Here is a 27025-nt window from a genome sequence, read left to right on the forward strand (position 1 = left end):
TGCGGTGCTCAGTTTCCAACAGGTCTTCCTTCTCCTCCCCAAAAGGGATGTTTCTCTGCAAAAGCAAAATCCAGCGTAAGATGTTCTCACTATACTCCTGCTACTTGTGTTACCTACTCTGAAAGCAGAGGGCCCACAACTTCAGTGCTGTGCTTTTGCTGGGAGTGTGAGGAAGGAGTGGGGGTGTGAAGAATCTCTTACATTTGTATTTTAAAAATAAGCTTTGAACAAAGTCTTCACTCCCCACTCGGACAGTGACTTTGAATACATGAAATGAGGAAGTGCAGGGAACTAAATCCAGCAAGAAACGGAGCAAAAAATGGCTGCTGATCTTGAGCGTAGATGGAAGTCTCTGCTTCCCCTTGCTCATGTGCAGCACAAGGACATCTAGCAGCCCTTCCTTCCTTACAGGGAGAGAAAATCCACACAAGTGCTACACCTTGGCTCTGCCTTCCCTCCCATGGAAAAACATCCCTGCAACCATGGTCAGACGCAAGAAAATTAGTATTCTTTAGACATCACATCAAACACAACTAAATAGGAACAGAGAAAGACTGAGCAATGACACAGCTAAAGGTCACCAGAACTGCTGTACAGATAAGAGTGTGGGATACTGGGTGGGGATGTAACAGCAAAAAAAAAAAAAAAAAAAGAGAAAACCAGAAAAATAAAAAGATAAAACATGGTTGTGTAAACACAATGGGAAAAATGTGACTCAGAAAGGTCTGCTATTTTGTTTTTTGAAGGGGCAGAGGACAATAACACTACTGTCACCAGTGGATGCAGAGCTTAATATATGAAGGGGTACAGACATATCCATACCTCTGCTCATTCAGATCCTTCACTTACACATAGAAAAGGAAAATCAAAGCTGGTTGATGATAACCCTGAAACACACATATTTCTTCAATGAAAAAATGAACTACACTGAGGTGTTTTTTAAAAAAAAAAAAAAGCTCATTTCAGAAGTCAGAAAACACAACACCTTCTTGGAAGCAAGCTGTGCCAAAAATCTGCTTTGAGTGGGTAGAATTGACTGTTCATATTTCAATTAACTGTAATCAGCTGTAACAGAGGAAAAGCATCCAACCAGAACAGACTGACTACTCTTTTTCTTGTGGGAAGGAGACCCGAACCTCCTGCCTGGATGTAATTCTGTTTAACAGGAGAAAAATCTCCAACGAAGAAAGGAAACCTGAATTCTGACCCCCTGTCTGAGGGACATGGTGATGGGCCACCTGTCCCTTCTGGGCACAGACCATTATCTCAGTAACTTCAGCCCTGCCCACAGGTTAACAGCTGCGACTCAACAGTTGATCTCTGGTACAAAACAATAAACAGAGCTGGCACTCTCGTGGCTCGTGTCTTTGTTACTGCCCGGATAGAGGAATGTCTGACCCTGCCACCAATTTATTGCTGGCTGGTGGGATCTCAGATAGAGCTCTTCTCATGGGGTATCACCCATGTACGTCCCTCTAACGCAAATACTACACCAAGTACCTGCTGCACTAAGATAAAGAGTTCACGGACACACTCACCACTGCTAGATGGCTTTATTGAGTGTCTTGAACCACATTTCCCCAAAGGTAATCCCCTAATTTCCAACCTTCACACGAAGCTAAAGGCCTTTTTATGGTGGTTTAAACTCTCCATAGTGTCAATTCTTCCACCATCATCGACAGAAACAAGTCATCCTTCCTGTGGCCCCCTCCGCCATACTTTATTGAGGAACTCAAACCATGTACTTTTTCTGTGTATTTCTGCATCATTCTCAGTTCTTCCATCTTCCCCCAACATTCATTGCAAAATACCCCAAGCACTGTATGAACCAAGTGTGTTTCTCTGCAAAAAGCCTGAAGAAACCACTGTCAGCAAAACAGCGTTGGTCCCAGCCAGGCCAACCCAAGGTGCGGGAGGGGGATGGCGAGAGGAGGAGAACGCTCGCTCCGGTGCTGCCTGTTTCGTGCTTTGACAGCAAGTTCTTCAGGCACTGTCTGAAGAGCAGCTTTCACCAGAGCATAATTAGCTTTCGGAACCTTTGGCATCCAAATTACTCATAGGTTCCTTTGCCCTGAATACTTCAACATCGCTGATGGTTTGGACATTTTCAGCAGCGAAATGGGTTCTAGACAAGGCTCTGGGGCTGCCCTGCCAAACCTAGATGATACTTCCTAGTCTGCAGAGTCTGCATTTCCACCTTCTCAGGTGGACCACGTTTGGCCCTTCCAAGCTCTTGCGCAGTGATACGTATCCATGGACAATGTTTTCAGCAAAACACTTTTTCACAAGTGCATGGAAGACTTCCATGGCCCCTTGACTGAAGATTTTTACCAGCAGCATCAAAATACTTGGTAGCTGCTTACAACAGAGATCTGGAGAAGACTCAGTAGCTCCCGGATTCTCTTGCTCTCTCCGTCTCTGGTCCTCCCTGAGTGTTGCTTTCTGTTTGGCCTAAGACTTCAGTCACACTGAGCCTGGATTGCCTAATGAGAGAAGAAAGAGTGCGAAGTAATTTTATGCCCGTATCCTCCTGACACAAGCATCACTGCACAATCCCAGCTCTCCAAGCTTCTTCTAGAACTGGCACTATTTGTGAGTTTTAGTAAGACACACAATGAACATCATGGCCTTTTCTCCTCAAAGCCTCCAGCTATCCTTCTTCTTTCCTCAGTTTAACGGGGATGGAAAGAAGGCGGCAATGAAGGAAAAGCCAGAGTCCTGGTCTCTCTCGATTTTGGTAAAGAAATACTAATGTCCTTGTCCTGCTTGTCTTCTTGGCCACTGCAAAAGTGAAAAAATGATGCAGAGCTACTGGGCGAGGGCAGGGCATGAATTTTCAACAAAATACCTCGTTACAAAATAAACAGCAACACCTAATGCTGGGAGAACTATATCAGCAGTTCTCAGACTGCTATGTGAAACACACCAAAAACTGAGAGCAGAAGGACCGAGGTTTAGAAAACCTAGTGTGTCACGGTTTCTTTAAATGTTTGCACCACACAGACCTGGACATGCTTCTAGTCAAAGACTCGAGCAGGCAGAACTGTTCCTTACCACTCTGCTAACTTCTGCTCATACAGCTCCCTACGCTCACGATTTCTCTTCTCCTGCAAGGTCTCACCAGTAAGCTTCTGCATCATCATTAGGAGGCCTCCTGCAGGGATCCTAGAGGAGGAAGCGGAAAAGTCACAAGTCACCCAGGGGACACACAACAGCAATAACTTACCAGCATCGGCAAACGGAGCATGCAGGGGCCACCCACCAGATCAGTGGCACGTCACGCTCCCCAATACTCACATCACACCACAGACGAAGGTGCTCCTATTCTACTGTCAGTCGCCAAACACAGCCTGTCTTCACCTGTGACTCACTCTAGACCCTTTGATAACGTATTTTGAATTTACTCATTGACAGGCACACATAGGGCAAAGGGGTGGAAGGATTTAAGGTGCTCAAACAACCCCTCTAGATCACCTAACCCATAACTTAAGACAGTCACATCCCTGCTTAGCTTCTGTCCAGCTCTGCAGGTACTTGTGTTTTCATCGGTAAAGCTCCCTCGGCTGCTTCTAGGTCTGCTCACAGCTGACACCACCCTGATGGTGTTAACCAGCACATACAAAGCTCATCCTCTTGTCCCCGTGGGATCCCCAGATTCACTTGTGAGGATATTCACAAGTCAGTAATTTGAAAAGAAATCTCAGTTCTGCTTGAAAAGGCAGACTTCTCCTCAGTTAAGAGGTCATTTTCCTGATGGGCAGAGCCCTGGAGAGAGAACCATGGGTTCCTCCGTGCCCAGGGAGCTTCAGGAGATACGCAACTGCAAGACATACACGAGGAGATGTGCCACCTTACAGCCTTGGGTTGTGCAGCCCAACCCTGTATTGTCTTCCTAAGTGTTTCCTAATGGCTGCTGCTCCACAGTTCAGCTTTGATGGAGCCTATTTTGTAAAAAAATGATTTTTACACAGATTTATAACCTAGGGGCGGGCAGTTCCTAAGGTGCCTCCTTCTTCAAAAGGTGGTATCGTGACATCCAACACCCCTTCTGCGCTGTCTGGATTCTGAACTGCTACAGGAGTAGTTGCTGATGGAGCTGAGAGGGGAGACCAGAAGCTGTGTCCTGCACTCCTGCCTTTATCCACAAACAACACAGTTCCTTACAGCAGATGCCCAGTGCTTCCATACACAACCATTGGGCTCAGCAGTGACAATGCCAAGGAAGGGGAACAGGAGACGTGGCTATAACCTATCCTCATAATTTGCTATTTAACAGTAGTTTGCGTCTCCTCTAATAAACATACAGAGGCAAGTAAGATGCTCTAATGCGAGCACCAAGTTCTTATCACTGGGGAAACAGCAAAACACAAATTAAGAAAAAAAGAAGAAAAAAAGAATGGTTTAAAGGTTGGAAGAAAAGTCATCATCATGAGGTCCCAAGAGAGACACAGAACATCCCTCAAGGCAAGAGAGGAAGGGAAGCTTCTGTAGCCTCCTGTGATTCACAGCTTGGTGTGCAAGGCCACCACCGAACAAAACCTTCAAAGAGTAGCTGCGTCTCGGTAACTCATCGGCAGCAGTTGCAACTCACCCAAACACTGTTCCGAACACGAAGCCGCCTGCCAGTCCCTGAAGGCCCAAGTGCATTCTGAAAAGGGCTCCTGTGAAGGCTAAAAAAAACCACAAACCCACTGAAACCACAAACAGCCCCCCACCAGCCATCACATGGAGGTGGATGGAGCTGCTTTGCTGCATTTCTCCTCTCCATGGGCTGATGTCCACCTTTAACAGAGCAGCAACCAAGCGCTGTGGCCAGCGGGAGGGACCCTCACCAAACTGCCACAGCTGGAGCTGAGCTGCTGCTGCAACACTTCCCCGGGTCTTTATTCACATGGTCTCTGCACTAAAACATTGCACAAATCTCCCTCTGCTTCAGGAAAACTCCCCAAGAAATGCTAAGAAGTATCTATGAAAGTAAAACTGAGCTCTCTGCAGGCTGGAGCGTGATCCATCCCCCCTCTCTTTTTTCTGTTCAACTGCAGCTAATAATAGCACCTGCCATGTAAGGCAGAAAATCAGTAAAGAACGTATCCAACCATAAGGGTAATAAAGCCTGTAAAACCGAACAAGCAGATCACTTACCCGGGCCCCTATTGCCAAAAGCGGACATGCAAAACTTGGCATGAGAAGGGTAGTTTATAAACAGCACACTGAACCGTTACAAAGAGCAGAAATAGGAAATGCTCTCCCTGCTTAAATAAGTGGTTATGAGAGCAGGTTATGCACTGAGTGTTGCCTTTGCCCTATTTTTCACCCCAAAAAAATCCAGCAAGTATTTTGAAGATGGACTGATAACTGCAAAACTCCCCACTGGTTTCAGAAGTGCATCGATATCTCTCTCAAATAAAGGCACGCAGCGGTTAAGCAGTGGAGCAAAGTCACAACTGCAGCCTGTAGAACAGGAAACAAAACCCAGGAGCACAGAAGCCAGTGTACCGCTCAAATCTGAAAGATACAGGTTTCTGCTTATGCTTTTCTGTTTATGGCCCTGGCTCATAAAGAGAAAAGTACACAGAGAGACAGCAGCCTTACCTCCCGCCGAAGCAAAATTACTGATGGTGGTTTTATTGCGGTACACAGACAGACCAGTGCTCACCGTGCTGCAAAGATAAGGCATAGAAGAAGTCAGCAGTTGCACATGGAAGAAGACAGGTAGCAAAACATGGCCTGAAGTAAAGCTGGATTTCATTAAGCCAGCACTCAAGCTGCCTCTTATTGCCTTGTTGCCCATCTGTCCAGAGCACACACACACCAGCCACCAGTGCCTCGATTTCTGTGACTCTACTGCAGGCAGCTGCACAGCCAGAAGCCGGGGAACACCAGGATTCACAGCCTGGATCTGGGATATTTTTTCTTTTTAATCAAAGATTTTTTTTTTCCATCTTATATTCGAGGATAGAATAAAGCGAGCAATGAAAAGGTCCTGTCAGTCAGTAATCCTGATGTAAGACCCTGGAAGCCGAATCTGTGTGTTGGAAAGATCTTGCCTGGTAGACAGTCCCCATCGCTAGAGCTAAGCCACACACACGATGCCAGCAGGGTCACCTACTCTTGTGGCGTGACATTTCCCACCAGGGCAGCTACACCATCTCCTCCAAAAACATTAGTCAAAACACCCTCTGTTCTCAGTTCGGCAACCACATCCTCCCCAGCACTTAAGCGAGTCTCCTGCATGACATCTGCAAGTCAACAGCGACCTTCCTCTCCTTCCCAGCGCTATCACGTCACCCTGGCCTTTGTACAAGGTAAAATTAAACTATTTGGTTTTAAGCTGCAAAACTCAAGATTCTCACAACAGCAGGACAAAAACCTTCAACTTGGACTTTACGGAAATGCTGCTGAGCGGCAAATAATCTTCTTCCAGAGCCTTTTATGACGGGGTGATGGGAAAGGGCGAAGATCTGGCTGCAGGGGAGACACCTGGTGGAAGGTGACAAGGCTACACGTCAAGCCCAGGAAAATGTAAAGAAATCAAAGGCTCCAGGAGAGAAAGCCAACGGTATGCTGGCTGAACCTAAGAACTAAACTAAGCTAAATGGAGCCAAAGAAACCAAGAGAGATCAAGGAAGAAAGGAACAAAGAAAAATTAGGGAGATGGAAATACAAAATAATGCTCATCGATACTGCTAGTGTCTTAAAAGCAGAAGGGGAATTTAAACAGAACATACCTGCAGACACAGTCAATGCAGGTTTAGGGCTACACATAAATTTACCATTTTGAATGTGTGGGAAGATATTCCTAGTTTAAAAGGGCATTACCTGGAAGACTGTGCTTAGTTTGAAGCTATATTGTCAGCAACATACTGACACATCTGGGGGACAAAAATGAAGGAAGCAGAACAGCATCTCTGCCTTGACTGTGTGTGTGTAGTAAAAACGTGAAGGCCTAAAGAGGCACATACAACTGGTAGGTCTGATGTTCAGCAACTGCTTAATAACAAGACGATCATCCACAAGCATTTGAGGTCAAGAACAAATAATTGTGAGTAATGCCAGTGTATACAAACTAGGAGTAATGAGACATAACAAAAAGGAGAAAAATCAGCGTGGGACAGAAAACTCCTCCAGAAACAGCCAACACACTGTAACACTCTCCAGACAAAAACGAAAGAAAGGAAAAGGGAAAGGGGATGAAGCAAAAGCAGAAAGAAGCCATCAAGTCCAGGGAAGAATGGTATTCAAGCCAATAACAGCATGGATTAGATGTAAGGAACAGAGCTTTTCCAGTTTTAATTTTTGCATCAGTTCACTAGAAGATCTGAATCCTGGGATAATTATAAAAGGTTAAATCCTCTTCATGTTCACAACTTATCAATCAGACTCAGGGTTAACACAACACCCTGAGCCTCAGTCCATCACCAGCACTCTCTCGAGCAGCAGCGAGCACCATAAGCCAGCTCTTCTCCCGCTGCCATCGGGAAACACTTACTTGAATATTGTCACAAAAGCTGCCACTCTCCAGCTCCAGCGCCAGCCATAGCGGAGGAAACTCCTGAGACCAGCCCGGTGCGCGGATTGCTGTGGGGAGAGAAGACACAGGTTAGGGATCACAGCCCCACTCCTCCTGATACCCTGACCCTGAGGGATCAAGTCGGTCACCTTCACAGGAAAAGCCACCAACAGGAAAATCAATAATTTATTCCACTTTGTAACATCAACTGGTCTTTCTAATTCTGGTGCTGAAACACGTCTGGGGGGAAAGTGAGAGCTTTCTGAGGACAGTATGGCAGAGCAGCAGAGAAGGAAGGGGCAACCAACTAGAAACTAGTTCTTAATTATTATGAGTTGGTAAGTATTAATAAATAATAGCCATTAATAAATAATAGTCATTAATAAATAATAACTATAAGAAGTAAACAAAAAACACCTACTTTAAATGTTAAGAGACCATCAAGCTCTGTAGTTTAGCACTGGTGCTTTAAACTGCGGCAATAAGCAACTTTTAAAAAGATGTGATAAACAGAAGCTTCATAAAAATTACAAATACTGCAGTTAATTTCATGAAAATTCTCTCTTCCAGTGCCTGTGGTGTTAGTGCTTAGCCTGGGTCCAGATATAGAAGAGTCAGCAGAAGGACAGAGTGAAGCCAGGCACCAACACTTTGCAGACAGCTGCGCTGGGGCCAAATCTAAATAGTAAATGATATAAAATTAGGCAGATTTTTAAAGGTGTTGTTTTTTTTTTTTCCCCCTAATAATCCAGGTAACCAACATTTTAATTGAAGAAGAAACCTCTAGAAGTTTAACTGAAGAAAGCTCTGAAAGTTTGGCAATATCTATAAAATGTCACGATTGTTCTTTGTTGTGAGGTGCAGTGATAAGCTAAAAGAATTTTAAACTGTCTTACAATAACACGCATTAAAAACATAAGAGGACAATGCCAGTTTGATGCTATGGGGCGAGTTCTCTTGCTGACGTGCTGAAGTTCAAAAGGCAAAAGACCTTTCGAGACCTGTTAATTAGCTATTTGACAGAATGGTAAAGGTTGTTATCAACTTCTTCTGTGACGAAGGACAATTTCTTCTAAGTTAACCGTGCGGAATTCGGGTAACGCGGAACAGCTAACCTACAGAGCGGCTGGTCAGACAGACTGTAGGTGTTCACACACTTAAACACCCCGGTATTTTTACCACAACCAGGCACCCGCTCGGAGCTGCACGTCGCGCATCCCACCAGCACAAGGGCACCGGGTCTCCCAAGGGCTCCTCCTGCTGACACCACAACCCGCCGGCCCCAGCGGCAACTTGTTCCACAACCGGAGCCCTTGGGAGGCCAGAGGCCTCCCCGGGGCCGCCGCGGCGGGGCGGGAGCCGACACGCAGCGCTCCCCCGAGGGCAGCCCCGGCCGCCCCCCGTGTGTGTGACCCCCACGCCCCGCAGGCTCCGCGGGCGGCGGGGCTCGTACCACCGCGTCGGCGCGGTTCTGGAAGAGCTCCCCGTGGCTCCTCTCGATGAAGGCCTTCCGCGCCTGGTAGAAAGCGGGCAGCCCGCCGTACATCCAGCCCACGACTCCCCCGGTGAAGGCCGACTTGAGGATGTTCACCGTCTCCTCCGGGTACCGCTGCCGCTCGCTGCAAGGGAAGGGAAGGGAAAGGCTGGGCTGGGCCGGGGGAGGCACGGGGGGGAACGGCGGCAGCGCCGGGCCCAGCGCCTGCGGCACCCGCAGCGGCCCGGCCCAGCCCGGCCCGGCCCGGCCCGCTGCTCACTCGCGCCGCAGGAGCTCGCGGAGCCGCTCCCAGCCCGTCTGCGGCGGCGGCGCGGGGCGCCCGAACCGCGGGGCAGCGCCGGCCTCCTGCGCCATGGCCGGGGCCCTCCCGGCGGCGGCGCCGGCGCCGGGCGGCGGCAGCGCCCCCTTGCGCTCCGGCGGGGAGACGGCCCGCTCCCCACCCCCCCACACCCACCCAAATAGAGACAGGCGAGGGGTCCGGTCGGCTCCACTAAGAGGAAAGGGTCAGGGCTGGTTTAAGAATGCGGGGAAAAAAAAAAGGGAGAGGGAAAGAAGGAGGGAAGGAAAAGAAAAAAAAAAGGGGAAAAGGAGGGGAAAAGGAGGGGAAAAGGAGGGGAAAAGGAGGGGAAAAGAAAGAGGAGGAAAGGGGAAAAGAAAGAGGAAAGGAAAGAGGAGGGGGAGGGGAAGGGGAAGAAAAACAAAAAGAGAAGAAAGGGATCAGACTGAAAATTCCCCAGTTCACACAGGTGTCTGACCAGCATAAGTTTCCAGCCAGAGTGGCTGGAAGAAGAGACACCCTGAATATTGCTGTGACAGAGGAGAAACAGAAATACACGCTTCACCATCTTCAGGGAACAGCTGGGGGCTATCCAGATGTTTTATCACAACTCTGGCCAAGCAATGATGAATCCAGCAAAACTTAGTTTTTGTCTGTTTTATTCGAAAAAGCATTTCATAAAAAGTATTTTTTAAAAAAATTATACGCAGCTGTTTCAGTTTCTCAGATTGCTGTCTCTCCATTGGCTAAAAAAACAACACCAGAAAACCCCTTTGACTCTTGCAGGGTTCTTTTCCTCAGAAACCAGGCTATTTGAGTACCCTGATCTGCTTCCTTTGCAGGCTGGGATAAACCAGGCACCAGTCACGCAACCAGCGTACTGCCCCAGCAACCAGCACTTGACAAACAGCGCTGGATGTTCCGTCCCCGTAGCAGGGCCTGGCAGTGCCCCGAGGCTTCTGTGTGAGCGCATATGTGTGGAGGTGCACTTGGCGCTATCGTTCCTTGTAGTGTTTTCCTCCTCTCTGATCCAAGCTGACTGCTGAGGAGAGCAGGAGCTGCTGCTATCACTCTCTTCCATCAACGTACTGCTTCCTAAGCCATGAGGCTGCTTTACCGTCAAAGGTGCTCACCCCGGAGGCAGCAGCCCTCCCTCTTCTGAGCACCTGTCTGGATGCCAGAGAAGATGCTGCTTCCTACCAGGCCTCTCAACTCAGGGGCCACAAAGCATTCTAGAAATTGCACTCCCTCTGGGCTAAGCAGCCTGTAGCGGGCATAAATACAGTGAGCGCAAGCAACCTGCGACTGAGCTCAGAACGAGTAACGTGAGGAGTAGCTGCCGCTGTGTGACTGAAGACATTCCCTCAACCAGACTGAAAAAGGAGTGTAAACAGCAGTGGGAAAGTAAAGCAAACATTCAAGTGAGCAGATGTGTTACCAGCCTCAAAAAAAACCCCCACAACCCTAGAAAGGTAACAGAAGGGATCAGAGCAGAGGATCTGTGAAGATCTGGAAAAAAGAAGATCTGACTCTACCTCTGTGTATAATTTCTCTGGGCTCTTAAGGCTGCCTGGCCACCCAACCAGTGTTACCAGGGGCCCAGCTCTGCATGGCTATGCAGACACCCAGTTCAGCTGTCGGAGGATGAACTGTCTTTATCTTGGTTGCCAACTGCTCGACTCTGCTACGCAGCCTTAGCACTGCAGCAATGTCATCACCACCAGCCGCTCCCCTATGAGGTAGGTAGTTTACCTGCGCAAGGATCCTTTGTCCTTTTAGTGGCACGTCAAAGCCTCACCCTGAGCCCCTAAAACCTGACATAAACATAAGCTCCAGGCTATCTAAAAAGGTCACCCCAAATCCCAGTATCTGCTTCTGCCAGAGAACACCTAATATCCCAAACACTATCACACAGGTGAGAAAACATTGACCATTTGCCAAAAAATGGGCACGTATCTCCCAGCTGAGTGTAGCTGACAGTCTGTGTACCTTGCCAACGAGTACAGAGGACTTGGTAAAAAGTCCAGTAAAATTAACAGAAAGGCTTCTCATTGACTGAATGGGATTTAGGATCATTCTGAAATGAGTAGTAACTAAATCCCAAATGCTAACAACCCTCTTCCAGACATGAGGATCACTGCCCTATTTAATAGCCATAATCCAACATTCTACTTAGCATTCCTATGGCGACAGTATGTCCCGCTGTACAAGAACAATTTCAAAGTCAGCCTATTGCTGTTCTCCTAGTGTAAAGGGTGAGAAGTCTGAGAGAACAAGAAATAAGATACACTGATCTTCAGATTTCCACAGAGATCAGTTTGAGCTGAAAAGGAAAAACAGAGGAGTCTCTACAGTTCTGTTTTCAGCCATTCAGAAGTGATCTCACTGTAGCTCTTCTTCCTTTTCACTTTGTAAGTCAAGGTTTGGGAATATTCAGACAGCAGATGCTCCCAGTAGCAAGAGACATCCTCCATCTGCAAGTGCTCAGTGATGAATTGGCGTCCCCTAGAGATACACAAGGCACAGTCAGAACCAATTTCCAGTTCCTACAAGAGTCTTTTGTTTTCCTTTATATGTATATCAACTTTCACTCTTCTGTGTTTCAAATGAGAAACAACAAGCACCGCTCTGTACCGTCTAGTTTAATTTCACATTTTTCATTCACGCTCACAGCTCTGACAGTTGCAGTGCTTTTGTTATCCTCAAGATGGTATTTGTTATCTGGGATAATAAATATCAGCTTTCACATATCAGATACAGCCTGAGCAGCACTGATGCAATGCTGCCTCAGAAGCCAGTCGCTGCCAGCCTGGATACCTTATGCTTCTAACGCAGACACGGTTCCCAGGGGCCAACTTGCCTCATACTGAGAAGAAAGCTCCCAACTTCTGAGAGCTTTCAGTGGGGTTCCTGACATGGGTCACGTGTGAACCAAAGAGCGAAGCATATAATCTCATTCTGCACTTCCCCTTGCCTGTTACGAGTTCCTCAACTCTCCTGGTGTTATTGCAGAAGATCAGTTATTCTGCACCCTATTAATACTAGATTGTCTTTGAGAGGTAACCCCTTCAAAAGCTGCATAAGAAAATGCTTTGGAAGAATAGTGCCTGATAGCCAGAAAGGACACACAACTTACCTCTCTGAGATTTCTTGTGCTATAGCATCATTTTCCTTTACAAATTGCAACAGCTCCCTAAAATTAAGACAAAAAATGCTATGAAACAAGTAGCTCAATGGAGAACATTGTCCCTTAGCTAAACTATTGCGGAGAATTAGATTAAGGATCTACAGCTGAGTGAGGGACTGGTGCTCCTCATTTAAGAGCACAGAAGAAACCTGCCAATCTCAGTTGTTCCATATTGGTTCTGGGCAGCATGCTGATATCTGGGAGCCAATACATTTTTGGCCCAGCAATACGTTCCTCTTCCCCTCACCCATGCTGCAAATTTAAGTGCCCAGTGCCTGTGGCTTTCAGCGAGGGTGATCGACCTCCACACCCCAGTGAAACTGTTCTAAGAAATATGAGCAAAGGATTCTTCAGGGGCAGCAATAAAGAGAAAAGAACATGACCTCCACGAGCCTCTATCTGATGCCTAGAGTGGAGGCACTTCTTAGCATGATACCAACGAAACTGCCTTCCCAAACACAGCGGTGTTTTCCTGTGGCACACGGTGCTCCCCTGAGCACACTTGAGGTCTCACACCTGACGTTAGAGAGGTCTGATTGGACTGGGATGTAGTGGACCCAAGGCTTCAGCTGCGGGTAGAAGAACTCCAACCACTCTTCTCCAACGTGGAAGACGAGCGAACCGCACAAGAAAAGGTGTTTCAGACGGAAACTGGCAGCCACTCCCCGGAAATTAAACAGATACCTTTAAAAGGAGAAGCAAAGAGAGGGACCTGATCACACTTGGCATTTAGTGAGGAAATGCACTGAGCAGTTGGGCTCCGAGGCGGGGAGCAGCTGGAGGTCTCCCTCCCGCTGAGCCAGGCACCTGTTGCTGAAACAAAGGGAAGACGTTAATGTGAAGCTCCTCATAGGCAAGGTATGCTAAGTTAAGGATGTGCTAGGTGAGCTGCTGCTGCCTGTCAAAACTGAGGCTAAAAATCAAGGTGTGCTGCTTTACCTCTGATAAAGACACCTGCCTGCGACAAACCAAAAGAGGCCTCACGGACAGCTGCCAACAAGGCAGGGAATGTCACAATGTGGATGCTGATCCTGTGACTCTACACTTCAGAGAATCTCTTACCACAAGGAGCTTTTTCCCAATTCTCTGTTGTCTTGCAGTGAGCTTTTTTTGTTCATTGTTCTTCTTTGCCACATCTATCTCGGTTGGTTTTTTGGATTTTTTTTTTTTTTGCTCTGGGATTCTGCTTTAATCTGAATTAATTGCTTCATATTAACTTGGGAATGCAACCCTAGGAGGTTAAACAGGCTAGCACACAACAGATGGACTTTGCAGATAACAAAGAATCCACAATTTTGTTTCCTGTATTTTCTGCCAAGTTAGTAAAGTGGGCTTGACTGGGGGAGGATTTCTCTTAGTGAACTGTATCTCAGAGGGATGCTTGTTTGCTTACTTGCTTGCATTTTTAAACCCACATTTCTCCAGTTACATGGAAAGCTGTTTTTCCTGTGGGTAAAACCCCTCAGTACATAGAAATAATCTTTGAAGTCAAACATTTTGGGCTGGAGGAAGGGAGTTCTTCCTTTAATTAAGTTATTTGGGGTGAAACGGGGCTTATATATTATATATGTTTGGCGTGAGATGGGAATTACAGCTAAACTTAGTTCAGCAGTAAGTTACAAGGAATAAACCTGAAATTATTTTGCATTCTTTGTATTACCTAGGAGCTCAGGGCAGGGATGAGGAGCTTGTTGTATTAGGAACTGAACAAATACATGTAGAGAAGTGACAAGAACAGGAGTCTGGAAGTGAGATGCCCCTGCCCAATTCCAGACACAGCTCCCACCATCTGTGACCTCAGCCAGGTCACGAGGGGCTGCTCTCAGACATTCTGCTATAGCACCAACACTGAAGAAAGTGGAGAGAAGTTCACATTGACCCTACCAGACCCTGGGCTATGAGAAAAGTGTGTGAGAATGTCTCGGCCCATACTGTGCGAGGGGCTTAGGAGGCATCAGGAATTGGAAAGTCTCTGAGTAACAGAAGGGAGAAATCTGGGCAACAGTCTAGTGAAATATAAAATGAGACAAGTCAATCACATTTGCACAAAAACACGGATCCAGCCAAATGACTGAGTTCTTCTACCAGCACATTCTAGCTGGTAGAATTGTAACTAGGCAATTTTAAAGCAAAACATCAGACATACAAGTACATACACACTAAGAGGATGGTTTTTTTTTTACACAGAAACCCACAATATTACACCAAAACCCCCTCCCTAAAGTAGTTAAAAAACAAAATAAAAACCACAATCTCCCAAACAACATACAACATATGAATCAATACTGTATCTGCTTAATCACATTTCACGTTCTCTCTTTTCCTATATACATCCAATGGCAACACTTGTTCCAGTATGCATCTGAAGATGATTCCTTAGTTCCATATGTCTTTGAAGACAGTAATGCTACCACTGTAGCACTGAAAAAATAATTTGGAACACACAACTTGTTACAGGAATACAAAGAACAATTGAAAGAAAGCCTTTCTTATTAAAAAAATAAAATAAGATTTTCCATCTATATGTTTATTAGTAACCTAAGACCTTTAGTTTCCCCAAAGCATTTTATTTTTCCTAACCTGACAGAAGAGAGCTGACACTGGAAGAGGCCATGCTAAGCTCCCCAATTTTTAACCACCTTATGTCTTTTCACAATCTTTCCTGTCTGCACGGAGCTGGTCGCTGGAATCAGGTCTTAAAATACAGTGAGACCTTATACCATGCAAGGAAAGAAATAACCCGTAGCCCTTGAACAGCTTTACTAATCAAAGCTCTTACTTGTATTTGCAGTGATCAACCAGTGGAATTTCCTTTGCAGGAGGCTTCCCTAAGGTGTCCTTAAAATAAACAGAATTTTTACAAAATCAGTAAGTTTTATATAGTGATTTCATATTTGCTTCTCAGAAACAAAGCTGAAGTCTCAAACCCCTCCATTCTCACTTCTGAGAAAACCTTCTCTGGTGGGCTTTTAGAAGAATTATGAAGAATTTGCAGCCCTTCAAACAAGAAAAAAAAAAGTAAATTACACACTGCCTGTAAGCAAATGCCAGCACAAATACACTAATGATAATGTTTAGCTGGCAGCTACAGGGTGGAAAACAGCTTGGGACAATAGACTATGCAAAGCCAAGTGTAACTGGATTAGCCAAGACCGTCTGGAGAGAGCTGGACTGTAGACTAAGTATGGAACTAAAACATTATCAGCAACAGTTATCAGAAAGACCAAGCAATGGAAATGACAGAAAAAGGTTTAAAAAGACTGACAACACCACACAGGCAGCTTGAGGCTAGAAGGGGAAGAATTGGAGTGGCATAGGTTAATTTTCTTCTGTGTGCTAGTTTCCTTGAACAAGAAGTGTAGATGGAAGAAAAACGTTTGACCTCTAAGGCTCTAGAGACTCCTTCCTTTCATTGGTCAGAGAGACGTGGCCATCAAGGGATCTACAAGCCTCCCTTAATCTAGAGGATCACCCACAACTTTCCACCAAGATGCATCTCAATCATCAAAGCCCTCTTGTAGTGCGAGCCCCTCCGGCCTTCACACTCAGGATCCTGACAGACACCCCCCACACACCTTCTCAGATTTCCAAGCTTGGTTTTTAGTGTACTCAGCATCAACAAGTTCGGGGTTTTCTCGAGACAGCAGAATGAGGGGATCTCTTTCAGGGCTCGTTCTGCAAAAGAAATGCTGTATCAGTCATTGCCAGTCCACCTGACCCAACACAGCTAACAAACAACAGGACTCAAGATCCTGCCCCTTTATGAGGCTGATCTCCCTAAGTGCCCCAAAAACATTATTAAGTGCCTACCACACAGTATATTTCTGTCCAAGGGCGTATAAGCCGAAGAGAACAAGTTAAGTGTACCAAAATTATTCGGGGCCCTGTTTCTTTATTTCACTTACTAAATACTTAATAGCATTATTTAAGCAATTCCCAGGACAAATCAGCAGAGATGATGTTTCCTTCAGGCCTTATCCGAGGGGTGCCAAATACTTTAACTCCCTTCTAAGTCAGAGAGCTAAGAGATGTTAAGCATCTTCAGCACTTGATCGCCCTGACATCACTTTAAAACACTACTGATAAGCAAGGTTATTACATCCCCAAGACTCACACCTCCTCATCTCCTGACAAAAGCCTGAGCCTACCTAGTAAGATTTCAAATCCATCCCTATTGGGGATGGAGGAGGAACAAAGTGTTGGAGGAACAAAAAGGGTTAACACTGTTTTCAAACTGTTACTGAAGAGAGAGCAAAAATAATGTACTCTTATACCCCACCACTCAGGTAACTTAAACCAAGAATACTTGTTGATTCCCTGTCAAGCACTTGGCATAGAGAATAAAGTATTCATATTGGCAAGAAGCATGTACATCAGTATAAAACCTTTAAATTTGTATCATGCACCTGCAGTTCCCTTCAGAGAACAAAACAAGCTGGTTCCTAGTGTGACAGTTTTACTCCTTAAGAAATAACATAGCAAATCCATCACAACTTCTGTTTCCAATACTAGACTTACTATAATGAACTAGTTGCAAATGGCAATTCTTATGGAGAATCCCTAATGGTGAAATGCTGCTGTACAAAATGTCTCAATTTCCTTACTTTTAAAAAACACACTCTGGCTTATACTTGTTTAGGTCTTGAAGGTACAGAAACTTCAGCATACAGACAATTGTCATGGTATATGTTAGTAGAATCTCCTCCTATAAGAAAATATGCTCACCTTGATCCTCGGAAATATCCTTTAGAGATTTTTTTCATCCATGGCCATTTTTCTGCAGACCTGAAAGTATTGTTTATACATGGCAATAAATGATTTAATAAAACCATGAAACAGCGCTCTCATCCGTTTTCACAGCATGATCTCTTTTTCTTATTCTTTTTTTGATGGAAATCACTTTCTTCATTATAGCAGAAAAAACTCCCAGCCAGGTTCAATGAAACAGATTTTCCTGTGAATATTGTGTTTAAGGCAACATGATACAGGCCACTTTTCAGAACCCCTTTCAGTCAAAACACTGAATTACACACAACTCTCTCACCAGACCTTTAAGGATATTAAAATTTACCTAAAATTTGAATCCACTTTCTGCATTGTGGCTTTATCTTTCTGTACTTCACTGAATATGGGTAATGCAAAATAACTAGAGTTTCTAATCACTGTCATTTCCCATTCAAAAACACCAAAACCAAAACAAAACCCACAAACAAACAAACACAGAAAACAGTAACAAAAAGGCCTGCATGGTGTTTTGCATTTAAAGCACAAGGGTTCATTGTTTTCCCAAATAACTTTCACTTTAAATCTAAGCATATCTTCAAAACAGCTGTTCACATGTTTTATTTTTGTCAGTGCAGTCACCTGCCTCCCTCTGGGGAACTCCTTGTTGTACTTTTTTGTTGCACCTGGCTTGACATGTAGATCCTGATTCCCAAACGGATCTGTGCAGGTCAAGCTTTGCATCTGCTTGTAATCCAGTGACATAAGCAGGGTTCACTGGGAAAGCAGGGACAAGTAGATGCTTTGGACCTTCATTATATTATATCACATTATAACATCAGCTATGATTAGTCCCATAGATCTTCAGATTTTGAAGCGGGAAACATTCACTCTCGCATTCTGATGTCAAGTGATTGATATTAAGGTGGGGTTTTTTTCTTGTTATGTTTCTGTGTTCACTCGCTGTTGCATATTGTCTGTCACCCTCCATGGGAAACAGCCCCTTATTCTGCTAATAGTCAAACATCCTGCCAAAAGAAAGACTACCAGTCAGAAACATCTTCTGTCTTACTATCAGCCCAGTAATGGCTCTTGATTCTTGGGAATGATTCCAGGTTTCCCTATTGCATAATACTCAAGTAAAAGGAGATCTAAAGAAGGCTTTTCTTTACCCTTCCAGAAGCTTATACAAACATCCTGTATCATCCCTGCAGTGAAAAAGCCACAGGTCTTTAGAGAAGTACTTGGAAACAAAGGAAAATACTTCCATGTGTCAGGGGAGATTTCTGCAGGCAAAAGATAACTGCTGCTTTATTGACAAACCCTCTCCCAGCAAAAATGATAGTTATCTGGCCCTGACAGCATGAAGAATGTGTATACTTTATCCTCTGCATTCCTTAACAAAGTGTTGGAAACAGAGAAGCTAATTATAACTTGTAGTTACATCACCTAAGGTTTCCATGGAGAATTCTTCTACAGCAGTTAGGTTGTGTGCAGCTAATGGGAGGCAGCAGGACACATCACAAGCCAACAGACCTATGCCCTTGGATTTCAAGTTTGCCCTAATGCTTTCCAGTGCTACCTGGCTTTTACTCTGAATTTGTCTTCCATTAAACCTCCCCCCCACATATCCATTTGCAAAACATACCTTCTGAGGTCTTCTCTCATGAGGTCCCAGCGTCCTAAACCTGTTGGGTAAATTGGCCAGACAGCTGGTCCTCCTTCCCAAAATGTCCAGGCAGGATACATGATATCATTGTATTCGGGTGTCTTAAGTAAAATGACAGTAATGTAAGAAAAAGAGTGACATCTATTTCAGTTTACTGACTGAGCCTGCCAGGAATGAACGTCCTTTCTGGGAGTTCTGTCAGCTTTCTCCATTACTGTTCCATAACCAGGATGAGAGCTTTGCGGTCACGGTGGTGTTGCTGGGGTTCATATAAAGACAACCTAATACTGAAATGTTTCAATGATTTTTAAAAGGCTCTGTGTCTTGCTGCATGACAGCACGGGACTTCCATGTTAGAAAATAACAAAAGAGATCCATCATATAGCTGATCAGTAAATAGCAGAAGACCCGTGCTCCACTCACCTTTGTGCTTATGTATAGCTACAAATGTTTTCTACTGTTCATAAGTTAAGAGGCATTATTATCTCCTTAGAGAGAGGGACACTTATAGACAATTTGACATTTAGGTTTCTAACACTTCAGTTCATTCCAGCCTTCCTAGAGATCACTTAACAATTCATTGCAACAAATATCCAGGTCATGTAGGAATTTCAGTTCCTCACTCCTATTTGGATGTTTAAATCCCTATTTAATCAGAGGGAAGATCAGCACTTAAGTAAGACTAAACCCTTTCAAGAAACAGACTATAGGCCAGTTCCTTGCACTAGTAATAAACTTACAACTATGCATCTATCTGTCACCTGGAGATCAACTGGACAGAGTCCAAGGCCAACAAGGTAGTTAGGAGGTTGGTGCACATGACATATGAACAGGGCCTGAGGAATGGGTTTGTTCATGCACAGTAAGAAGAGGCTTGGGGGTATCTAAATGCTGTATCTTACTACCTAATGGGAGAGATGATGGAGACAGACTCTTTTCAGAAGTGCAGAGACAGAATGAGAGGCAACAGGCTTGGATCACAAGAAGGGAAATTCCAATTACATACTGGGAAACATGCTTTTGCTCTGAGGGAGGTCAAACACTGGCTGTGGACACCCTGTATTCAGGTATGCCCAGAACCAAGCAGGACACAGCCTGGAGCACCCTCATCTGTTATAGCTGGTCCTGCTCTGAGTGAGGTGCTGGACTGGGTGACCTCCTCAGGTCCCTTCTAACTTAAGTATGTGCTTCTACGATCTGCTCCTTCTCAGTCCTTCTATAAACAGGCATTGACAAAAAACCACGACAGCTCCATCAACACCCCAAGGTCGGCCTTCTGAGATGCAGAATAGGACAATCCTCCAATCCGCTATGCTTTCAGCCTTAGAAAGCACCCTGGGCCAGCATCCTGTAGCCTTCCAAACACTGGCAGGTTAAATGTGAGCTGTGCTTGGGTCACTGGGTTTCAGTTAAGGACATGGCTAAGGTTACAGTTGAGATGTCAGACAACGGTGACTGGAGAACTCGGTTTCATGTGGGGCCCTGCAAGGCACCTGGGGGCAGGATTACGAATATGGCTGCAAAGATTAAACTCCTGAAACCTGTTCTCTGTTAATTTGGGTTCTGCTGGCTAGAGCTAAGGTTGTCAATGGTTGAGGGGCAAGACAATTAGCTTTACACCTGGCAGCGAACGTGGTTATTGAATGACAGTGTTTGTGATGTTGTAGTGAAATTCTAGAGATAATTTTAGGATGGCTGGGGACTCAGCAATAGTTATGGATCATATTACTGTTCAGACCGCACAAGCTGAAGACCTGGGTTCAGACTAAGATGCTACAAGTCAGAAGAAACAGAATAGAGCCTGAACTAGCAAGAGAAAATGGTCTATTTTTTTCTTTTTGCACCTCACTGTCTGCTGTGCTTCAGCCAAAGATGGGATCGTGATCAGGGTTAGGTAGCAATGGTGCAGGATTGGGGCACATTGGGCATACATTAAGTAAAAGCAAGATTAGCTGAAGCTTCAGGTGTAACAGTATTTTGTTGGAAGGGATAAGACACTATGTTACAGTGAGGTTTAACAATGGGAGAGGTAGGAAAGCATATGGGAGGGCTCTTGAGTCTGGGAACGGAGAAGTAGAGAGAGATATCTCTATGTGTGTGTGCACCTCTGCATATGTGTGCAGGTAGAAAAGGGAATCCAGGGAAAAAGGGTTCACAGGACACAGCAATATTACAGAAAAGATGATAAGAAACATTCATCTGCGCTACCAAAAAAGCAGAGTAAAATATTCATATTAAATGACATTAACTGTATGACAGCTGACTGATGATCAAAAATCCTTTACAATGCTTATTAAATTAAATTCATGTAGCTACGGCTACAATTTTAACAGAAGAGCTGTAGCAAATGACAGTGATGCTGGCACATAGCCCATCCAGCTGTGCATCATTCCACTGTGACAGTGGTATGTTTTTTGACCTGGCAGAGGAGGTAATGAGGGGAAAAACTGTTCTATTGAATGAACCTACAAGTCCATCTCCCAGAAAACTGGAAGTGAAAGGAAACAAAGAGCAAAAAAGAGTAAGCAATTTTGATGCACAGAAAATCTGTGGGGAACCATCCTCAAAAATACATTCCCAAGAGGAAGGAAGACACACATGTCGCAAAAATGCTCAGCTTTTAAAGGTGTGCCCACCTTACTGAAGGAGAAGATTGGGATGATGGGTTTCATCCACTTGGGGACCTGAGGGTAGTCTCGCACATTGATCACCATTTCCATGTCAGGGAGGCGGCTGATGATCTCCAGAAGGAAGTGCTCAACTCCACTGCATCTGTGGAGAAACAACATATGGCAAAGAGCTATAAGGAGAAGGGAGAATCCTGCAGTCTCTTGCAGGCCTTTCTCTCTGCACAGGAGCAGAAGAGATGGTGAGCCTGAGCCATACCATGATGTAGGCTGGGAACTGCCTATAGCAGCTGCTGAGCCCCAACACAGTACAGACACCACTGAAGCAACCCATCCTGTTAAATCTGGCCTGATCTGCAGCTTTCTCTGGGATCCCACAACCAACCAGCTTTTACTACACTGAAGTACAACAATGACACTTGTCTCTTGCTACATTTAAGCCTCATACATTATTTTCTAGGCTCCTGCTCCAATAAGGAATTCACACCTCTGAAATATCATTGTGCTCAGTGACTTCCAACTCAGCAGATTTGGAAGTACTCCTGTGTCCCAGTTAGGGAGGCGAGATCTTCTGCATAGCTCTTACCTTGCAGGGAACAAGCAGTCCTGCTCACGGTACAACTTGTTCTTAACGATTTGGTAGTGTGTCCCGAGCTTCCGGCTCACCACATCTGATATTATCTCCTTGGAAATGCCACCTCGAAAGGGAGCCAGGTCCCGCTTCCAGACACTGAAACAAAACAATCAGCCATTATTATGTACAGTAGGGAGGATACTGTGCATTGAATAACTGCAGTATACAGAACAGACTTCCAGCTAAAGCAAGCTCTGTGTAGCTTCCAGGAGCTCTGGTACATGTGGCATGACGAAGAATTTAATTTAAGTCACTTGGAAGAGCTGTTATGCAGAGACTCAAAGGTCCAAGCTCCACTCTTGGACTATGTGCTGTTTGCCTGACAGAAAGCCCAGCACAGGACTGAGACTAAATCAACACAGACAACTCTAGCTACTCTCCCAGAAAGCACCTTACACACCCTGCCAGGTTATGGGTAAAAGCCTTCAGCTCACTTAAACTTTGAGTTGCAAAGCTTGTGCTCTGGCCTTCCATGAATGATGGGCCACACCAAGACCAAACTCCTCACATAATGTCACACTATTTAGACATAAAAAGAAAGTAAGAGTCTAGTTGCAAGGAGCAGTGTCACCAAACAACGCTGTGTCCAGTGAAAGCCAGCCCAGCAGGAAAGACCTATGTAGCACGTGTTCTGTGACATCTGCACATCACCAGTGAGCTCCAGGAATGCAGTATGAAAACATAAACCTAACGCATATAAGAAAATGCATAAGAAGGATGCAGTTTATATAAATTTAGTCTAAAGGTCCTCAGGCCATAGAATCATTTCAGTTGGAAGAGACCCTCAGGATCATCAAGGCCAACCATAACCTAACTCTAGCACTAAACCATGTCCCTAAGAACCTTGTCTAAATGCCTTTTAAACACCCCTAGGGATGGTGACTCCACCGCTTCCCTGGGCAGCCTGTTCCAATGCCTGACAAACCTGTGAAGAAATTTTTCCCAATATCCAATCTGAACCTCTCCTGGTACAACTTGAGGCCATTTCCTCTCATCCTATCACTTGCTACTTGGAAGAAGAGACCAACACCCTCCATGCTACAACCTCCTTTCAGGTAGTTGTAGAGAGCAATAAGGTCTCCCCTCAGCCTCCTTTTCTCCAGGCTAAACAGCCCCAGTTCCCTCAAGCTTGGAACAGTTAACAAACACTATCAGATTGTAACAGCTATGGAGATGTCCTCCCCACTTTTGGCAGACACTGCATCAATGCCTTAGTTTAATACAGCACTGTCAGGGCGATCCAGCTGTGAGGGTGGTCAAACACCGGTACAGTTTGCCCAAAGAAGCAGTGGAGTCTCTGTGCTTTAAGATATTCAAAACCTGACTCGACAGAGTCCTGGCAACCTTGCCTGAGCAGAGGGGTTGAACTTGATCTCAGGAGATACCCTCCAACCCCCAGGATTCTGCTATTTCATAATCAGGTAGAACACAGTTAAACCTCATAAAGATTTGCCATTGTGCAGATTGGCTGACCACAGATAAGCAGTATGACAGGGATGCAAATGTAACGAGCTTGAGAACTGGAGGAAAGCTGAAGTTTTATGGCACATCCACGTCATTTTAACCTAAGTGACAACTGAAAGGTAGCAAGGAACAAGACAGGGCCTTCAGTCCTTGGTCACTGAGTCCCAGAAGACTAGATACAGGTAGAATTTGATATATGGCGAAAAGTACTGGCTTTCAGCGTCCTGCTGCATAATTACAGACTTCCAAATTGGCTACCAAAATGAACGAAGTTTCTTGAACGTCATACAGCATACGTCCTGTATAATCTTCCTGGATTCTTTCGTACTGTCTGTCATATAGCAGTGCTCCTTAAAAACCCTTAAATTAATGACTGCATTAGTAAAAACTAGGTTTTGAGACTCACAGCAACCATAACTTCATGTTACTATCAACTATCATGTTCTAAAGCAGATTTTGGAGGTTGTAACCACTTGGGAAAGTGTTCTACCCAAAGGTGGGCAGGAGATGGTGGAGTGTATGTTTAAAGATTAGGAGATGTCTTTAAGCTGTATCTGAATTGGAACTTGGGAAAAAGACAGGAATGCTGAATTAAAAGAGACTCTTCCTCATCAATATTCAAGCACAGTAGAGATCAAAAACTCCAGAGTGTATAAACAGTTGCCCGATATGACTCACCCAATAGTAAAAGTGCTCAATATTCCCCCACCCCCAAAATGAGCGAGCATATCTGGTACTTTTAAATAGGAGGCTTAAAGCTGGGCATCTGTGTTTCTGCATTTGGAATCCTAATCCTAAAGCCAGACTTCCCTGAGTTGCCTCTTATCCTTTAAATAAAAATGCTGCTTAAAGGTATCAAAAACCCCCAGTCCTACAATCTATGCCCACATGGCAGTGATGACCTGCGCACCTGTAATGTCTGTCACACTGCAGCCGTGAACTACCAGCGTGAACAGAAAGGAAGTTTGGTTTGGTTACGTCTACATGGCAGGTCAGCCTGCGCTCATACTGCCTACAGTAGTCTTGCATCACATGCGAGCCTCTAGCTCTCTGCACTAAATTCACTGTAGGGGAATTAGGCCAGCATTTCAAGTCAGAGTGCTGGCATTATGCATAATGCTCCATGGTTATAAAAAAAAAAATAAACAGAACTTGTGTCTTCCTGAATGAGCTCTTCTTGGATGATGCTTTAGTCATGTGAAAGCCAAGTAGTTAAATATCTACCATCAATCCAATTCTCACAAGCAATGAACTAAACTCCTAAAAAGAACGCTAAAAAGTGCAACACACTATCATGCCAAATGGATCTGTGCTCTGTAACAACCGTTCTTAATCAAGCTATTCAGAATATTTTGCACATACTTGATTTCTTCCACTTTTAAAAGCCCACAAGAAAGACTTGTTAGCAACACTGCACTGAGAGAAGGCAGAAGTGGATTGTCAACACAGAAACATCATCGACTGTGTATGGGTTTATTGTATGATCATATATGAGATGCTGACATAGTGTTTGTTGTTCAATCACAGCAGACAAGGACAGTGACCAGTATGCAGGTGGACACACCTTCTATTGGACCTATGGAGGCCAACCTGTTTCACATGGAGGGATCTGGACCGGCTGGATCGTTGGGCTGAGGCCAATTGTATGAAGTTTAACAAGGCCAAGTGCTGGGTCCTGCTCTTGGGTCACAACAACCCCAGGCAGCGCTACAGGCTCGGGGAGGAGTAGCTGGAAAGCTGCCTGGTGGAAAAGGATCTGGGGGTGTTGGCTGACAGCTGGCTGAACATAAGCCAGCAGTGTGCCCAGGTGGCCAAAAAGGCCAACAGCATCCTGGCTTGTATCAGGAACAGTGTGGCCAGCAGGACTAGAATAGTGATTGTGCCACTGTACTCAGCACTGGTGAGGCCCCACCTCGAATCCTGTGTTCAGTTTTGGGCCCCTCATCATAAGAAGGACATTGAGGTGCTGGAGAGTTCAGAGGAGGGTGATGAAGCTGGTGAGGGGCCTGGAGCACCAGTCTGATGTGGAGCAGCTGAGGGAGCTGGGGCTGTTCAGCCTGGAGAAAAGGAGGCTGAGGGGAGACCTGATCGCTGGCTACAGCTGCCTGAAAGGAGGTTGTAGCGTGGAGGGGGTTGGTCTCTTCTCGTGAGTAACAAGCGATAGGATGAGAGGAAATGGCCTCAAGTTGCACCAGGGGAGGTTCAGATTTGATATTAGGAAACATTTCTTCACAGAAAGGGTTGTCAGGCATTGGAACAGGCTGCCCAGGGAAGTGATGGAGTCACCATCCCTGGAGGTGTTTAAAAGATGTGTAGATGAGGTTCTTAGGGACATGGTTTAGTGACAGTGTCAGGAGATGGTGGGGCTCGATGATCTTAAGGGTCTCTTCCACCAAAAATTACTCTATGATTAATAACCTCCTCCTTACAAGCACCATGACCTATGATGGCTCCAGATGTGACACTTTAGAGCCCAAATATTCTACAGCTAATTCCCATCCATCAGTGCTAGCAAAAGCATTCCCTCCCATGGCCTCTGGCCTGTGCAGTCAAAAGAAAACCAGCCTCTCACCTTTGGTGGCAGCTGCAATTCTCCTTTACACATGGCTTATAGACTTCCACAGCTTTCTCAATTTGGTCAGTTATCGCTTTCCATTTGGCATCTAAAACACACAGGCAGGGGAAAAAGTTAAAAGGAATTAAGGCATTAAACTACCGCAGCAACTAGCGGGAGCTGAGCAGGATTTCTGGTCGGGTTGGCATCGCGGCAAACAGCAAGGCAGCAGCAGTGCCACCGGGGCCGCCCGGCTGAGGGGGCCGGGGAAGGGGCGGGGGAGGATGAGGAGGCGCCTCAGGACGCTCGGGCTCCCGCCGGAGACACGCACCCTCCCCGCCGGCCGCGAAACCGCGTCCCGTTCCCCCTCCCCCGGCAACACCCTCACGCCCAGGCGCCCCGAGGAGCCCCAGGCGCCGCTCACCTGCCGCGGCGGGCTCCGGCCACCACACGGCGGCCGCCGCCAGCGCCCACAGGGCCAGCGCCGCCCGCCCCATGCCGCCGCCGACAGCACCGCCCTGCGCATGCGCGGCCCGCCGCCGGCGGGAGCGGCTGTGAGGTGGTGGTGCCCGGAGCAAAGATGGCGGCTACGGGAGCGGGCGCTGAGCCGCGGCGCTCGATGGGAGCTGTAGTTCCCGCGGCGGCGCCGTCCCTCCCCACGCAAGGCCTGTGTCTCGGGGGGACCCCCGCGGGGGCGACGTCGCGACCGCAGATGGCTTTTGCTGCTTACGGAAGTAAAGGCACTGGCGTGGCGGGGGCTACAGTAGGTGGGCACTGTGTTGCAAAAACATTCACTGCCAAAAGCAAATCTGAGTGTGCATCTGTGGTACGCACAGAATCAATCATAGAATCACAGAATCATTTCGGTTGGAAGAGACCGTCAGGA

The 27025-nt window shown here is 45.9% G+C and overlaps 2 protein-coding genes across 2 annotated transcripts; both read right to left on the minus strand.

Annotated features, from left to right (window-relative positions):
• Nucleotides 1-1538: 1538 nt before the first annotated feature.
• Nucleotides 1539-9388, minus strand: TIMMDC1 (translocase of inner mitochondrial membrane domain containing 1). The gene is made up of 7 exons (XM_065658615.1): nucleotides 9265-9388; nucleotides 8964-9129; nucleotides 7490-7578; nucleotides 5593-5660; nucleotides 4592-4670; nucleotides 3055-3165; nucleotides 1539-2483 (listed from the first exon to the last, which is right to left on the minus strand). Exons 1-7 carry the CDS (start codon nucleotides 9357-9359, stop codon nucleotides 2384-2386), a joined length of 708 nt encoding a protein of 235 aa, XP_065514687.1. The 5' UTR covers nucleotides 9360-9388; the 3' UTR covers nucleotides 1539-2383.
• A 553-nt stretch (nucleotides 9389-9941) lies between these two features.
• On the minus strand, nucleotides 9942-26643 carry POGLUT1 (protein O-glucosyltransferase 1). The gene is made up of 11 exons (XM_065638987.1): nucleotides 26564-26643; nucleotides 26158-26248; nucleotides 22074-22217; nucleotides 21497-21632; nucleotides 18840-18961; nucleotides 17195-17254; nucleotides 16045-16144; nucleotides 15249-15307; nucleotides 12986-13153; nucleotides 12419-12475; nucleotides 9942-11787 (listed from the first exon to the last, which is right to left on the minus strand). Exons 1-11 carry the CDS (start codon nucleotides 26634-26636, stop codon nucleotides 11631-11633), a joined length of 1167 nt encoding a protein of 388 aa, XP_065495059.1. The 5' UTR covers nucleotides 26637-26643; the 3' UTR covers nucleotides 9942-11630.
• Nucleotides 26644-27025: the final 382 nt, after the last annotated feature.

The sequence above is a fragment of the Caloenas nicobarica genome, chromosome 1 (genome assembly GCF_036013445.1).
Source record: "Caloenas nicobarica isolate bCalNic1 chromosome 1, bCalNic1.hap1, whole genome shotgun sequence".
NCBI classification, from domain to species: domain Eukaryota; kingdom Metazoa; phylum Chordata; class Aves; order Columbiformes; family Columbidae; genus Caloenas; species Caloenas nicobarica.